Below are 17,303 nucleotides of genomic sequence, written 5' to 3'. Positions count from 1 at the left end.
TTGACACACAAGGCTCTGGATTCTTTGTATAGGAAACTAAAAGAATCCATCAAAGAAAGAGATGATCTTGGCCCATCTGGGATCCCCAGTCTTCACAATATGTTTGTGAGCATGAGATCACAGCTTCTGTTCATTTCAACAGATCCATAATGTCAGTTGTTCAGAAAGGAGACCATTAGACATGTGGTTTCGAGAATAAAATTTCCACAACATTGACCTATCAAAGGCTTCACTTCTGTCTAGCCCTCAGCATGTTCAAAGTGCTCTTTCTGACTACCCTTTAAGGTGGGTCAATTTTATTGGCTCCGTATGCTGTGATGTCAAAACTTCTTACCTCATGATTAGAGGCTCATGGTTTTTCTAAAACAATTTCACCCCCAAAACACAGACTAGGCAGTACATTCCTCAAGAGGCAAGTAGGCTACATACAAGGTATTAACCAACCTGGTGCAGCATTTCTCTTAGCACAAACCTTGTTGAATTTAATTCATGGCTATGGCTATAATATAGAAGAATCTAAGTAATTCCTGTGCTAATGCTGATTAGTTTGAGTATCAGGGAACAGTAAATCCTTAACAGACTCCATTTAACTGGCCTTATTCTCCACATGATATTACAGTAGCTTCTTCATGGTCCAAGACTATACATAAGTCAATCTGAAGTTGCCTTTAACACAGCAGCAGTAACACTGACTCTTACTAACCACAATGAGCTATGAGCAGCTTTAGCACCTGCTGTGCAAAGGATCTGCTGAACCTTTAGCACTGCAGACCCATAAATTGAAGAAAATATGTTTGGGCTGACAAGGAACAGGTCACTCACGAAGTTAAATCACAACACTAGGTGGGATTTTCTTAGGGCACTCTTTCCCAACATAAGAGCATCCTAGCAAGTTGGACTACTGCTTCAGTCATGCCTCAGGCAAGATGACCAAAAGCATATGCTGGCTGGGAATGATGCCAGTCTTAATCCAAAACAACCAGATAAATATTACCTTTATGAAATGGAAACTCCTGAATGCCTTTCCTTTCCATTAGTCCAGATAGATCTATACCACATATTTCTTAATTTTAGATGTCAGATCTCATCGAGATTTAGACTTCTACTGAGTGTGCTTTCACAAACCCCTGATGTCAGAATCAGATGCTATTAAAATCTTCCAACATTCTTGTAGTTCTTTGATAGCCCTCCGCTTAGTGTCACCATCCAAAAACAGGGACACACCCAGAGCAGCAGGCTCATTCCTGGCATTTGCAAGAAGGGTTGGGAAAATCTGTCCCAAACCCTGAAGATATGCTCCCAGCCACTGTACCCAACTCTAAGCTACATAGGCCAAGTCTTTCTTGGTTTAGTTATTTTTTAAAATTCCAGATTGTCCTTCTTCCAGGTGATGAGCAATGACAAAGGTAGAAAGCTAAAGTCTTTCTCAGGTTGAACTTGACTCCTGGTGGCTTCATGGTCACATTCCTGACAACAAATATGGAAGCAATTTGCCATTTTCTCCCAGGATATTTCTGCAACTCCCCAGTCTAACCTACAGCTCTGGGATTTTGTAGTGCTCTCCCATCCAAGAACTTAAATAATAATTTAAAAATCCCCAAGTCCTAATTCATGCTCAGCAGGTCCCCCTATATCAGGGCATGCTGCTCATTTGCCATGATTGACCAAAGAACAGCGTTCTATAAGCTGTGAACAAAAGAAAGCGAGTATTTTATGACAGGCAAGTACAGGCTGCAAGAGCCTGTTTGGCCTAGCAGTTAAGGCACCAGACTTGAAACTGGGAGACCCTGAATTCTAGTCCCGCCTTAGGCACGAAGCCAGCTGGGTGACCTTGGGCCATTCACTTTCTCTCAGCCCAGGAACGAGGCAATGGCAAACCACTTCTGAAAATCTTTGCCAAGAAAACTGCAGGGACTTGTCCAGGCTGTTGCCAGGAGTCAAGACTGACTGGAAGACAAAAAAAATAAAAAGTACAAGCTGCCAAGTTTTGAGTGGAGCCTTTACAAAAGTTCACCCTTAATTGTGATGTTGAATGTGCTTTGTCAAAACATAAACAAACTACATTGGAGGACTAAATCAAATTAACTGAATTGTACTAATTTAAATGTAAAGTTAATTCAACCAAATAAAGCTTTGGTCTGGACCCCACCTATATTCTGAAGTTTGTTTTGTTGCCTGAAAAAAGGTGGTACTTTTCTGCTTAACGACAGGAAGTCTTAAAAGAATGTGGGTGTTGGTACAATCCAGGTTGGTACACAACCTATATCCCTGTTTCAAAATGAAAATATTCTTAATCTGTGATCCTTAACACTAAAAGAGGCTCATATTTTGCTGTAAGGGTTCCCTGTTCAAAAAGATACTGCTGAACTTGGTGAAATCCTCATCTGAATCTGAGTAAAATGGAAGAATGTTCCTTTATCACTTTAAAATATCTCAGTATATTATAAAAAGGATGGGCAATCTTTTTTTCTTTACAGAGTTGCATTCTCTCAGTGGTAATCTGCTTTTGGGGAGGGGGGGCATGTCATTTGGCATGTGGGACTCAAGCAAGTAGCAGCAAAGTCAAAGCAAAAATTATTTGTCCCCTCCTGACGGTCCTTCTCTTGCTATCAACTTCCCAGGCTGGTAAGAAAGGGACAAATCCACCTCTCTGCAGTTTAAAATGCCCACAGGTGGTTGCAGGTTGCCCAACCTTGCCCTGAGAAGAAGCTAAATAGATGCAGTTTAGTTTTTTTGTCCCAGTTTAATTGATGTTTCCCTCCTTCATATATTATTCTACTCTATGGTATGCCATTATATTCCCTTTACGCATAGTATTAATTTCAAACATAGTTTATTTATGGATTTTAGTGATATAATGGTTTTATATTTCTATAAAATCTATAAAATATTAATAATATTCTATATTTATTCTTCTAAGCCACCTCACTATAGCAGTGTTTCTCAGCCTTGACAACTTCAAGCTGTGTTGACTTCAGATCCCAAAATTCCCAGCATGGCTGGCTGGGAAAATCTGGGAGCTGAAGTCCACACAGCTTGAAGTTGCCAAGACTGAGGAACACTGCTCTATAGTTTTACCTAAACTTTACAAATCTTCACTATATTCACTCTCATGTTTAAAATCTTAAACTTCTAATTTCAGCTGTATTAGTACCACGATTTTATAGTTCGTGCTAGCAAATAAAATTTATAGTCAATTTTTCTAGCATACAGGTTATACAGCTGTAACCTTATTTTTCAAGCGTTATTTTGCTGGGCAATGATCAAAATAAAGAGACGTGACTTGACTAATCAATAGGTTTTGTTTTTTTATACAGCCTTTTTCCCTGGAACATATGGTTTAATTAGGCACCCACCCTGTTTGACCAGTCATTTGTTCTGCATAACAACAGATTACAGTTCTCCAATCTTATTTGCACATAAATGGGGGTAAGATCTCTCTCACTAGGTTGTTGCAAGAAAAATTGATTGGGGAATAAAATCACTATATACATATCGCTAAAGCCTCTTTTTCCCCAGTCCAATAACACTATAGGTGCATTTGTGTGTAACTGTCCCAATCAATCATGCTTCTTTGTACAGGATCCAAAGAATTCCAAAACAACACGTACGTTTAAGGATATAAGCACCCACTCACACACAATAAAATACTGCCGTTAGATTTAAATAAACCTTCCATACAAGTTCAAAGGACAGAAAAGTACTACTGTTCATTGGACCCGAGTTTTTTTTAAAATAAAATTACTGGGAAGGAATATCTCAAGTCACACCACTGCAGTTAGGTCAAAGTATTGCTCTAATTCTGCAAATAAAATGAAGGCTCAATTGCTGGTGGGTTGATTGCTGCTGCAATTGTGTTGTGCACAATCATAGAGGAGCTGCATGAGGCAAATGAGTTGGGTGGAGCAGCTCCGAAATGCTGCTTTGGAATTTTTACTCCTACCAACATTAACTGTGAAAAAAAGGAAGAACAGGCTGAACAAGTTCATGACTTCTGTTTAGTATGGTAAATGCCGAGTTTACAACCTTGGTCCTCTGTAGTTAAAGGGCTCTCTCTTCATCGTTCTGCTTTATAACAATTAATAAATAAACATTAATAAACATTATTTACAACACAAAGCAAGATTGGTCTACATCAGTGCTTCTCAACCTTGGCCACTTTAAGACGTGTGGACTTCAACTCCCACAGCTGGCTGGGGAATTCTGGGAGTTGAAGTCCACATGTCTTAAAGTGGCCAAGGTTGAGAAACACTGGTCTACAAGGACAAATTTATCTGTGACCTTTTTCACTGCAGTCAGAATATAAACTGGAAATGAAACTGCTGATAATGTGGGTTTCCATTTCCACTCAGGACAGAAACCCAGTTATTACTGGGGCCAGATCTTTATGATCTACAACAGAGGATCATATAGCGTATGATGGAATGGAATGCAAAAAAGGCAATGATTTTTCAAGATGTGCCTCCAGAGACCTAGGTCATATGTCTCCTCTAGGGCACTCCATAACCTTCCCTAAAAATAGGAAAATTTGTTCCAGGAGAAATAGCTGTTTAAATCCACCTGATCTAGGGAGGGCCTCTTCAGCAGGGGGGCACACCTCTGTCTCTTTCCAAATAGCAAGTTTAACTCCCTCCTCCAAGGAAGCCCTGATCCAGCAGCTCACTTGCTTGCTCTCCCTGGCTCCTGAAAGAGCCAGCTCAGGTCCCTTGCTTCTCCACTCAATCCTAATTCATTCAGCACCCATCCATTTTCACCCCATCTCCCCTTATTTTACCAGATGCATTTCCAGAGCAACAGAAGTATTCTCTTATACCCAGCCATTTCACTTCTTTCAACAAACATTCACCCCTACCCACGATCAGAATTTGTACGGCTTTGCATTTCTATTCCTGTTTCCCCATCTGTAGAGACATTTGACCAAGAAACCCAAACTAATTTATTTGCTTTAGTTTTCTCCCTTTTATGCTAACTTCCAATCATTCACTCTACTTTTCCTGTCAAACACGACTACTTATACACTACATTATGTTTGGTATATTAATTTTCAGGCCCACATCACTTGTTGCATTGTACAATCCATCCAATATCTACTGCAAATCATCCAGCTTCTCAACCAGCACAGCCTCATCTGTATGCAAAATACCTTGTACCTTTCATGTCCCCAACCAACACCCCCTTAACATCACTGCAAAGATTACATATATTTATCTATAAATATATCAAGCAATTAACACAACATCACACGTATTTTTCTTACACCCTGCATAATGTTAAGCCATCCCCTAAGCTTTCTCACACAGTTTGCTTCCATGAGGTATCACTCCTATCACATTCAGCCACCAATCAATTCCATATTCACATGAAGCATTCTGTAATTCAAGCCCATTCACTTTATCATACACTTTCTCTAAAGCAACAAATGTATAATAAAAGACATTCATCATTTCCAAACATTACAGTGGCTCCTGCTTCGCCATATTATTGAGTATTTGCAACAGCAGGATGTGGCTCAGTGCTAAAGACAACCAACTTTCTAAACAATTTATTAGGCTTCAAGACATTAACCGTCTTTGTGTTTCTACCCAGAAATGCTTTAATCAACATCAGTTCATGCTCAAGGCAAAACTAATATGCATATTCTGACCACTCTGAATTGGTTTTGAGTTGTGGGTTGAGCCATGCAGAATTGCACGAGACCAGGATCCTATGAAAATCTACTTGCAAAAGAATGTAAAAAATGAAGGAATTTGGACTAAGATCATCAGTATAGTTGGAACTGAGAAATTGCAAGATTTGTGTAGGGGTAGCATTCCCAGAATTTTTCATCACTGGCCAACGGCTCCTTATCCGTTTGTATGACATGGTGATGCCACGGAGTCAAAATAAATGTATCCTGCTCATACACAGGCAAAAAACTGGGTTAATAGCAGAAAAAAAAATACAAATACAAATGAAGTAAATCAACAACATGAGAAATGGTCTTTATCAATAAAAGGAACAGTGTGAGGAAGAATTCAGAAATGAAAGCAAATCAGGTAATAAACAAGAATAAAAATAAATGCGCCAAGCCCACTGTGTTTTGCAGGGGTTTTTTTTTTTTATAACTGGAGGGTTCAGAAAAGGAGATTACACTCTGCTTATCAGATTGGAGCTACCGTCACTCCTTGGAAATCTCCATTTGTCAGCAGAGAAGTAACATTTTCCCATTTGAACAAGCTAAGTAAGGAAACCATATTAATATTTGAAACAAAACTTGGGTGGGGCAACCGGTACAATACTAAAGGATGGATTACCTTTGATCTCGTGAATCACCACTCTCCTTTGAGGAGGAAGCCGGCAAGGAAGAATTTTTCTTCTTTTCATCGCCCTTATCCTCTGAAGCATCTGGACATAGTTGAGGAGGGAGAAAGACAAGCAGCAAAGCGTGAAGTCGCTATAAGTTGTTGCAGGCGAGGTGGGTGGTAGAGAAATACGACAAATAAATAAATGAATAAATAAGGAAGCAATGGGTCTTCTGCCTCTGGTGAGGCCCTAAGATGGCTGCTCCCTTGGTCATAAGCTTATTTGCCGCAGAACCAACAAGCGCTTTCGAGCAGCAACTCCTTTATAGAGAAAGTCTCCAAAGCTGGGTAGAAAACAGCATGATCCCTATTTCCATGTTGGTTTAACGCCGGAGGCAGCTGGGAAGAACATCTGTTATGACATGTACGACGATGGAGAGAGGATGCTGTTTTTCTGGCAGTTAAAAACCAACCAACAAGCCAGCCTTCACCAGGAAAAGGATTCAGTGCTGGCCACATCTTTTTCCTGGTGGTCTTCGTTTCTTCTTAAAAGAGATGCACCATGGGAACGTTCAGGGTTCAGGCTGCGTTCCTATGTACAGTTAAGTGGAGGTGCATTTCTATCTTTGTTAGCTTGTCCTATTTTATGGCTTTAAGCTTGTTCATGTTTTATTGCTTCAACTTTTTGAAGGCGCATAATTGGATTGGTTTGTTTTTATTACCAATGGTTTTCAATGAAAATTGAACTAAATTTAATTTATAAATAAAATTGTTACAATAAGCGTCTGAGGATCTACTTGGTTAAGACAGCAACCATGAATTCCCATCCCAGTATCAGTACCAACCTTACCTCTTGTAAGGTTAACAAAAACAGTAACCTAGAAATTATGACGTGATAAAACCTCTACGCCAGAGTTTCTCAACCTTGGCAGCTTGAAGACGTGTGGACTTCAACTCCCAGAATTCCCCAGCCAGCAAGGGAATTCTGGGAGTTGAAGTCCACACATCTTCAAGCTGCCATGATTGAGAAACACAGCTCTGCACTGGAAGAGATGCAATTACTGCTTTCACGTTCTACATGAGCATCACGTTGCTCAAAACCAAAAGTAGTGTAGCTTGATTTATTCCATAACATGTTTTTATTATTTGGGTCAACTATACCTATTTTCTTACCTAGGAGTTTCTTCCAAGCCTTGATAAGTGACTTGGCGAGCGCAATCACATCTTCATCTGTGCTTTGCTTTCGAAGTGCATTCACAGACATCCCGATTCGAGTAGACTGCAAAATATTAAACAAGAAGTGATTCATCCTATGGGTAGTTAGATTGAATTCCTCAGGACAAGAGAAGAGCGCCCAAACCCCCAAGTTGAGGGCAAGCCTCAGGCTATTTGACAATCTGAAATAATTTCATAAAATAGCAACTTTACAATTGTACAGTTTGCAAATCTGATCTCTGTCCTGTTTTTTCCCTATTCTGTACAGCAGCGGTCCCCAACCTTTTTGGCACCAGGGACCGGTTTCGTGGAAGACAATTTTTCCACAGACTGGGGTGGTGGTAGTTTCAGGACGATTCAAGCAGCAGAGCTCAGGTGGCAATGCGAGCGATGGGGAGTGGCTGTAAACACCCAGGCTGTAAATTCACCCGCTCGCCCACCGCTCACCTCCTGCTGTGCAGCCCAGTTCCTAACAGGCCACGGACTGGTCCCAGTCCGTGGCCCAGGGGTTGGGGACCCCTGCTGCACAGAATCTTGGTTTTGTTTTCCACTGCTATGGGACACCAAAGTACAATCTGAGATCAGTTTTGAAGAGCACTGATATTATATAGTGGAGCAGGGTAATTACAGGTAGTCCTCGACTTACGACAACAATAGGGACCAAAAATTTCATCATTAAGTGGTATGGTTGTTAAGCAAGACATTACATGACCATACCCAATTTCACATTTTTTACAGCAGTTGTTAAGCAAATCACCAAAGTTGTTAAGTGCATCACGTGGTTCCCCACTAATTTTGCTTGTTGAAAGCCAGCAGGGAAGGTCGCAAATGGCCATCACGTGACCCCAGGACACTGCAACCATCGTAAATACATGCTGGTTGCCAAGTGCCTGAATTTTGGTTACGTGACCACAGGGATGCAGCGACAGTCATAAGTGAAAGGATTGGATGTAAATAATCTTTTTCAGCAGCACTGTAATTTCAAACAGTCGCTAAATGAATGGTCGTACGTAGAGGACTACCTGTAGAAGCATGCTTCACAAAATATGCAAAGCACAGGAAACAGCCAGACAATACAGTAGTTGAATTTACTAATGATCAAGTGATAACCTTTTTCAAAGTATAATACCCAGAGAAGTGTAAAGAAACTGAAAGCATGTTAAAAGAAAAAAGATATTCATCACCATGATTTACCTGCAGTAAATTCAGTGTTATCGGCATACTTTTCAGTTCCTTCAGCAAATCCATTGCCCCTTCCTCAAAAATAAAAGAAATCCCACACGTTACAGGCATCCGATATCAGTTAAATTGTTTTGATGAGGTCATGTGAATACGAGCCACTTTTCCATATTTACAAGCATAAGCAGAAATGGAGGGCTGTCACCAAGTGAACAGGGAGAGGGGGACACAGTGGAGGGATGGAAAAAGGTAGTTTATCGGTGCCAGTCAAAATAGATGGGATAAACTGAAACAAAAGAAAGATCAAAGTATGATTGCCTAACATAACCTTTTAAATTAGACGTGTTTTAGTTTTCCAAGGACTTTTAATCAGTTTTACCCAGCATCCTTGGATCTGCCTTTTTCCTCAATCTTTGGACTATCAACACAGTGCAATTTCTACAGAACTTTCTGCCAAGCCTGCAAAGTAAACAAACTGCTACCTGTCAAGATTATCCAGCAGTCCTTCCAACCATTCACATTCAACAAGTTTCTTTGCAAGACAGCAAATAGAGTGGGCTTTTATAAAACACGGGCTTTACAGTAATTCACCATGGAAGCAGAACAACTCACCAGACAGGCTTTCTGGCCTCTGATCTCCCTTCTCCATAAAGGAGATCTATTTAATCTCTGAAAAGCATCCATGTGCTTTTGATAAAATTTCACAGGCTCCAAATAGATTTTGCTAGGAAAGGCCATTTGTTGCGGCTCTCCGTATTTAGTATGTTCCGATTTTTCTTTGCAAAGTACTCTAGAATCAACTCGGACGATTCAATTATAACGTTCAAATGAAAACAAACAGAAACAATTCAGCCCCCTCTTGCCAAAGAAGCAATTACTGCAATTGCGTAGAATCTAGGGGAAAGAAACAGATGTTACCCTTTTCCCAGCAACTTCATTCTGATTCCTGAATTAATCATTTTGCTAGCGAGTTTGCTAGCAAAAACTGCATTGTCCGAATAGAAACCGTGCACAAAACACAAGGTAAAGTCTCCTCTGAGTGAGGCTCAAAGCAGACGGGCTCACAGGGAAGTAGCCATACTTAAACGCTGCTAGCTCTACTTCTGTGTGAAGAAAAACATTACTTTGTGCTCAGCTGACATCTTCCCTTGCTGCGCTGATGGACAGTGCCAGTCACACTGCTGGGGGCCCTGCCCTTAACAGTAGTCCAATGTTCACATCAGATCCTTTCTTCTGCAAAACTCTTCAACAGCATCATTGCAAACCTAGTTATGGGAAGCCAAGAGTTGCCAATCTTTCATCAAAGACTTTTGGTTTTAATGCTTTCTAAAATATTGCTGTGCCATCAGCAAAACAAAAAGACAAAAGCGGAAAGGAAGCACTCATGTTCATCCAAGTCCTGGACATTTACATTTTCTAGATGGCAAATTTGTAGGCAGAAGCAACTTGTCTTTGTGGCTACCCAGGGCCTAATCCATTTTATAAATAATCAGTCTCAGTTTCCGTGGTCATAAATTACAAATGGATACCTCGTGGCCTGTGAACCCCAAAGGCAATTTAATATGTTTCCTGCATATTTTTAAGGTTAAGACTCTTTCAAGTCAGGATCAGTTCCTGGTGCCTTCATGTAGTTTCCTTGAAAACATCTCAGAAGTAGTTTGCCATTATTTTTTGTGGGTTTTTAAAAATACTCCCAGTGTATCTTACAGCCCTTAGTTTTCCTGGCAGCCTCCCATCCAAATACTAGCCAGATCCAGCCCTGCTTACCTTCTGAGACCAAAGTTGGCTGGGTGCTGCCACCTATTGTAGACTTCTCAGAAAGCAAGGTTTTCTAAGAAATAAAAGAATCTAAATCCAAAGTGCCTAAATTACAGTCTAAAATTTAGGAAGTACATTAAAAAAAACCACTTTGATCCACTGTCTAGAAAATTGCTCAGATGCAGTCAGACTCACCACAAGGTTATCTGTGTCTCATCACTGTGAACCCTTTTCCATGCACGTAAGGCTCCCCACATGTATGAAAAATACTTGGTTTCAGGTCTTTAGCTAATGGTGGTTAAATGTATAGCAAGATGAATCGCTGACTGCAGGAGGAGTCACAGTCCAACACATAGGAAGGTCATTCTAATGGCAGAAATTTCCTCAAATGATCAAGGATCACAAAGAAAAAGAAGAAAAGGATTGTACCATTGAGATGACTCCGAGGAAAATAAGCAGCAACACCCCTTAATAAAAGCATGGAGAACATCAGTCCAACCTTGGTTGAGCTCAAGAGCCTGAGCAGTTGGGCCAAGTTAGTACTTGGGGGAGGGCATCCTTAGGCACTGGGGAGGGTCAAAATCTGCAAAACGTTGGGTGTGACATCATGATCCCCAGCTCTTTGATTTCAGCACCACCCTCAACACCCCACAGATTGACTCCCCCCCAAAAAAGATGCTGCTGCTTGGTCAGGAGACCACCAGGAGATCTCTGGGCTGTAAAACAGACTGGGAAATCAGAACCACACCGAAAGGAAACAGTGGTAAACTAGTTCCATGCCGCTGCCAAGAAAACCACATGGATGTCATTCACTTGGCTTGAGGGAGCCTTTTCCTTGACTTACAAAATAATTAAGCTGGGTTAGTACCTGGATGGAGGACCACCAGGAAATCTGAAGTTTCTAGGCTAAACTGGGAAGTCAAAAATCTCCCAGGGAAAAAGCAGCTTTAAGGACAAGCAGCACCCCCAGAAGTCGAGATCAACTCAAAGGGGGCTTCAGCTCCTGGAAACACCCAGAGAAAGGCGCAGGCAGGTCCTTGTTCCTTCGAGGACATCCCAACACAGGGGAAGGCCACCTTCCCCTTAGCCTGACGCGCCCCACGGGTTCACACACAAACAAAACACGGAAGAGCGCGAGAAACTAACGTAAACCAAACCAGACTGCAAAGGCGGCGACCCGTGAGGGGCGTGGCTTAAAAGGGGCGGGCAAAGCGCTAGGGGGAGGGGCGTAGCGCGGGCCCTTCTCGGGCGAAACGGGCGGGGCCAAGAGCACTAGCCCAGGGGCGGGGGCGGGGCCAACGGCTGGAGGTATTTAAAAAGGCAGCAGGGAGGCGGGGCCAAGCCGCTGTCCTGGGCGGGGCCCGTTCTCCAAGCGACGCGAGACGGGGGTTGCCATGACAGCGGTGAGGACGGACTCGGCTTGCTTTGCGAAACTGGAAACGCCAAGCCACGGGAGCTCTCGGCGGCGGCGGCGCAGGGCCTGCCTTCGGGCGGGCTACTCCGCGGGCCGGGAAGGCGCGCGGCGGCGCCCCCCACTCACCGCGCTTTTCTTGGCGACCATCTTGTCGAGTCGCTTGGCGATGCGCACGATCTCCTCCTCCCCGCCCATGGCGCCGGCTCTCCGCTCCGCGTACGGTGTGAGGCCACGGGGCGGAGGGAGGCGGGGAAAACCGGCCCCGGGACGCTGCCAGGCGAGCCGCGGTGAAGAGCGGGCGAACTGCCCCGGTGACCACAGCAACGCCTCTTCCGTTTTGGGCGCCCGCCCAAGGCACGCTGGGAAGCGTAGTCCGGCTTTCCTGCAGGCGCCCACCTCTCCCAGAGGGCTGGGCGCGGCAGCGGGAAGTTGGCTTCGCAAGGCATTTCGGGAACTGCAGTCCCGCGATGGAAACCGTTTATGCTTAGATACTGAGGAACGGACTCCAAGTCCCGGCAATCTCGGGCACCTCCGGTTGGCTTCTGCGGGAGGGATTGGTTTTCGCCACACCTTTGCTGCATTCTAGGGACAGCCCGGATTTTTTCAGGGGAGCTGTTAGCCAGATTTTAGCCGAGTTGCTGGCCTGCAGAGAACTAGGATGCTAAGCTAGGTGTGAGTTCTAGTCTGCCAGCTGGGTGACCTTGCACCGGTCATTCTCTCTCAACCCTGGGAAGAAGATTGATTGATTGATTGATTATGTGCCATCAAGTCCTAGCAACCAGATAAATAGATTTTCCCCAGGACAATCTGTCCCTAACCTTCAGCTCTTCCAATGGCACACCCATCACCACTGCAACTGAGCCCATCCCTCTTGCTGCTGGTCGTCCTCTTCTTCGCTTTCCTTCCACTTCTGAGTTGATTTGTTCTAGGATCCATCGGTTTGTTTTCTTGGCTGTCCACAGTGTTCTCTGGCGTCTTCACCAACACCGAAGTTCAAAAGAATCAATACTCTTTTCTGCTTCTTTAAAGTCCAACTTCTGCTTCCATAGAGTGTCACAGGATATACCATGGCTTGCATGATTCTGATTTTTGTGGGGATTCTGGGATTTTTAGCAAGACTGCACTAATATACCCAAAATGGTGGGGGGGACAGTGGAAAAGATGTAAAGGTGTAAAGAAGGGGAAGGGAAGTTTTAATTATACATGTCATTGTTGGAGAACTCCGGCCCATAAGACCATTAAATTCTTACTCCCTGCAACCACAACACGCATTTACTGGCTGCATCTGTGCAGTGTGCAACCCTTTGATACCTTGTTTTATTGGACTTGGCTGGATTTGCGAGACACAACAGCAAAAACCTTATCAGGAAGTCAACTTCCTCCATTACTGAGAATGAGCCATTTCTGTATTCCTGTTGAAGTTGCCTGAAAACATTTTAGGCATGCTTACATAGCTAAAATAAATTGAATAAAACCAAACAAAAAGAATCATGTTTCCCAGCAAATATACTTAGTTTTAGGGGCCTTTTCCCACAGCTAATTTAAAATGCTATTCAGGCATCCCTGAGTTGGTGCAAAACAATGCCCAGATAAAATTTGCTGTCCCCACTGCCAATCATTATCCTGCCTCTACTGCATCTGTTTGGTGTCACTACTAAATAGTGTCCTGATTTGTGAGTCTGCCACTCATAGTAGGCAAAGCAGTGGGATTTATTTATTTATTTACTTATATACATAAGTAGGCTGACCATACGTCCCGTTTTGAACAGGACAGTCCCGTTTTTTTTACATTTCCAGGCCGTCCCGTTGTTTTAATATAAATGTCCATTTTGTCCCGTTTTCTTAAAAACCTTAAACATTTGAAAGTTCCCATGAACCTGTCAGAATGCAGTCTGACTGAGCAGAAGGAGGGGGAGCTCAGCAGAAACAGCGGGAAAAAAGCTGCAGAGCTCAACCTGGCGGGAAACCTAAAAAGGAAGAAACAGGATCAGCTGATAGGCAGTGATCAAAGGGCAAGCCGATCGGCTCCTGCCTTAAAATGGTGGGAAGAAAAGAACGTAAAAGCACAGCCAGAGGAGGAACGGCTTGTCAGGGACGACCGTTCACTAGACTCTCCAGCCCAGCTTTGCCTCTCGCAAACCAAGGAATCTGAAGATTCCCAGCCTGAGAAAACCGGAGAAGTTCCTGCCTGCTGATCCAGCCCATCGCCCAGCCCTGCCCTGTTTTGCCATCCCAATGTCCCGTTTTTGTCTCAAGGAAATATACATAAGATTATCAGCCTATACATAAGATTCATAAAGTCATTTGAAGGTATGTTCCATGATGATTCTGGGCAGCTTACAACAATAAAAGCAGTAAAAAAAAACCATAACAAGGGAGAAAAAAATTATGCTCAACCAGAAAATAAAAACTGATATCTCAACATACATAAACCCTATAATAGGCCTGCCACCCTCCCTAGCCCAAGATCTGGGAGAAAGCTGTATTTTTAATGATCTTTTAAATGGCAGGGTATGTGCCATATAGATCTCTGGGGGGATGCTCTTCCAGAGGGCACAAGTTGCAACAGAAAAGGCCACTTCCTGGGCTCCATCAGATGACATTGTTTAATTGAGGGGGCCCAGAGCATGCCCACTCTGTTCAGTCATCCACAACAGGAAGAAACTACCAGAGATAAATGGTCCCTCTCATAGCTACATCCTATACCATGAAGAGCTTTATAGAGGGTAACCAGCAACTTGAATTACACCTGGAAGCCAACTGGCAATCAGTACAGCTCATACCATGCCCAAAACCGTCCCTACCGCTGCGTTCTCGACCTATTGCAGCTTCCAAATAGTCTTCAAGGGCACCCCTACGTAGAATGTTTTGCAGTAATCCATGCAAGGTGACTGGAGCACGAATGACAGTCTGTAGAGTCTCCCAATTCAAAAACAGGTATTAACAAGCACACAGGATGGACCGGTATGATGGCCTTCCTCTCTGAGCAGGAGCTGCGAGCCCAAGAAAACCCCCAGATTGCACCCCAACCCCAAAGGGGGAAATGCTGCCCCATCCACCACTAAAGACAGAAATTCCTGAACATCAGGTGCCCTGATAGCCACAGCCAACTTGATCTTGGTAGAGTTGAGCGTGAGTCTGTTCCTCCCAATCCAGACATTGGGACAAGACTTTGAGAGCATCACATTGCCGGTCTGAAGTCAAGATACGTGGTATGCTGATGACCCCAAGCCAACAGGTGACCCCACTCAGCGGTTTTGTGTAGTGGTTACACAGGAAGGGTGAGAGTGTCACACATTGGACTTCAGACTACAGCTGTCCCCTCCTGCCAATACTGATTAGCTCTTTTGCAGAGAAAGGAGGAAAACTGCTTCAGAATAGTGCCCCCCACCCCTCATAGTGGTCTGACAGGATACCATGATCAATGACATCAAAGCCACTGGGAGATGAACAAGAAATAGGATGGTTGTCTTTATCCCTGTCCTGGCTCAGTCGGGGAACATCAATTAGCATGATCAATGCTGTCTCCATACAACGTCCCTGCCTGTAAATCCACTGCCAAGGGTCTAGATAATCCGTTTCTTCTAGGACCTACAGGAAGCTTCAGCCCGATCACCTTCCTTAGAAAAAGAAGATTGGAAACTGGATGAAAACTGTCCAGGACTTTTGGGGCCAGCAACAGCTTCTTCAGGAGGGGTGTCCCACTGCCTTTTTCAAGGCAGGCAGAACTTCCCGTTCTTCAAGAGGTCAACCCTTCTGCAAGGACCCAACCGTATATCAGCACCTTCACCATCCAGGAGCAGTGGGAATCTAATAAACAGGTGGTCCATGTTGCAATTCTGAGGATTCTGTCCACTTTGTCAGAAGTTACAGGTTCAAACTCATCCTGGCTAACCACACAAGGCCTTGACTCAGTGCCTTCAAGAGAATTTGCCTATAGAGTCCAAGTCTAAGTGAATCTGAGTGATTTTATCTACCAGATAGCTAAAATATTCCTCACAGGAGCCCTGTACATGACCCTACATCCTGCCCCTTCACAGCAAGGACTCAGTCGCCTTAAACAGGGCTGCTGGACAGCTATCAGCAAAGTGGAAAAATAAGTATGTTTCACCTCTCTTACACCAGTGTAATCCCTAATATGGGCTGTTACTCATACTCAGTCAAAATTACTCTTTGTTTTTCCCAACAGTGCATTAGGTTCTCTTCTGATGCTTCATTTCCCAGAGTTTCTCAAAGGGTGGCACACAGTGAGAAGCCGCATGGATTCTGACCCAAAGCCCTTGTCACATGACCATTTTAGGCTGTAACTAAGGCTCACTCAGACTTCCCACTGGATCCTCAGGAAAGAACCCAACCTTTCTCTGGAACCCATCAGCTTCCATTAATCATCTGGGTGGACCAGTCTGCTCTGATAGGGTAGAGGGACCTAGGCAAGCCAAAAAGCCATCAGATGATGACCCAACCACACCAGACAACTGATGGTGATGTCCTCCGGTATCAGATCGCATCACAGCTACCTAATCATGCTAACTACCAGTCACTTGACTTTGCCTCTAACTTAATGAGTGACAAACCAAACTAATGTTACACACCTTGGGGTGGTTGCTGGCTGGTGTCAGCAAGAAGGGAGGAAATGCACTGAAAACTTCAGTTAGTCTCTCTCATGAGCTTGGAATGAGATGACCACAATGTACAATCAAGGAAGGAGACTGGGACTGTTGAGTCATGATGTTATCACGATAAGTTAGAAGTTGGGACAGGCCTTTGTTAAGTATGAATGAAATGATCGAGTCAAACCTTCCATTTCCTGGTGAGAGCATCAGGACCTGTGAAGTGCCCGCAGATGGCACTGTTGAGGCATCCAGGAAGGGTCTGGTCAATTGCTGTACTCACTGCTGATCCTTCAGCATCGGCTGAATTGCCCTGGAGCGCAGCTAAGAGTTGTCTTTTGCCCAAAGATCATATACAATTATGCTTGGGCAATTCCTTGATTGACTAAATGATGATAGGGTGGATTCAGCTGTTCCGATCTTGCTCCTGTTTTCATTGTTATTTGAATCTGCCTGTCTGTCTATAAGCTCATGGTGGGAAAGAAGGGCCCAGCCCCTAGTCATGAAGCGAGTTTTTGGAAGAACTCTAAAATGGATTGTGGGTTACCATGCCTTTGACCTGTTCTGATGGGACCCTCTCTCCCTCTTCCTTTCTCTCCCCTCGAAGGCCCCCCGCTTTTCTGGCTGGGGAATTCTGGGAGTTGAAGTCCTTACATCTTAAAATTGCTTAGGTTGAGAAACACTGGATTAAACCATGCTCAGATCACAATAACACAATGCAACAAGAGCTCAGCTACACATATGATGCACTGCTGAACTGTGTTGTTGTTTATTCATCTAGTCGCTTCCGACTCTTCGTGACTCCATGGACTAGCCCACACCAGAGCTGCCTGTCGGTCGTCAACA

General features: G+C 43.7%; 1 protein-coding gene across 1 annotated transcript in view; it reads right to left on the bottom strand.

Moving 5' to 3' along the window:
• The window catches only part of TCEA2 (transcription elongation factor A2), a 28,125-nt gene extending 15,956 nt beyond the window's left edge, over positions 1-12,169 (bottom strand). The window contains exons 1-4 of the mRNA XM_063296918.1: positions 11,974-12,169; positions 8,691-8,753; positions 7,455-7,560; positions 6,294-6,384 (exon numbers count right to left, since the gene is read on the bottom strand). Of these exons, the coding sequence (XP_063152988.1) occupies positions 6,294-6,384; positions 7,455-7,560; positions 8,691-8,753; positions 11,974-12,042 (329 nt within the window). The 5' untranslated portion in view covers positions 12,043-12,169. The remainder of the gene's footprint in view (positions 1-6,293; positions 6,385-7,454; positions 7,561-8,690; positions 8,754-11,973) is intronic.
• Between the last annotated feature and the right edge of the window lie 5,134 nt (positions 12,170-17,303).

Source organism: Candoia aspera, chromosome 3 (assembly GCF_035149785.1).
Source record: "Candoia aspera isolate rCanAsp1 chromosome 3, rCanAsp1.hap2, whole genome shotgun sequence".
Lineage (NCBI taxonomy): Eukaryota > Metazoa > Chordata > Lepidosauria > Squamata > Boidae > Candoia > Candoia aspera.
The sequence above is the reverse complement of the archived record's forward strand: the minus strand, read 5'-3'. Positions and strand labels throughout refer to the sequence as shown.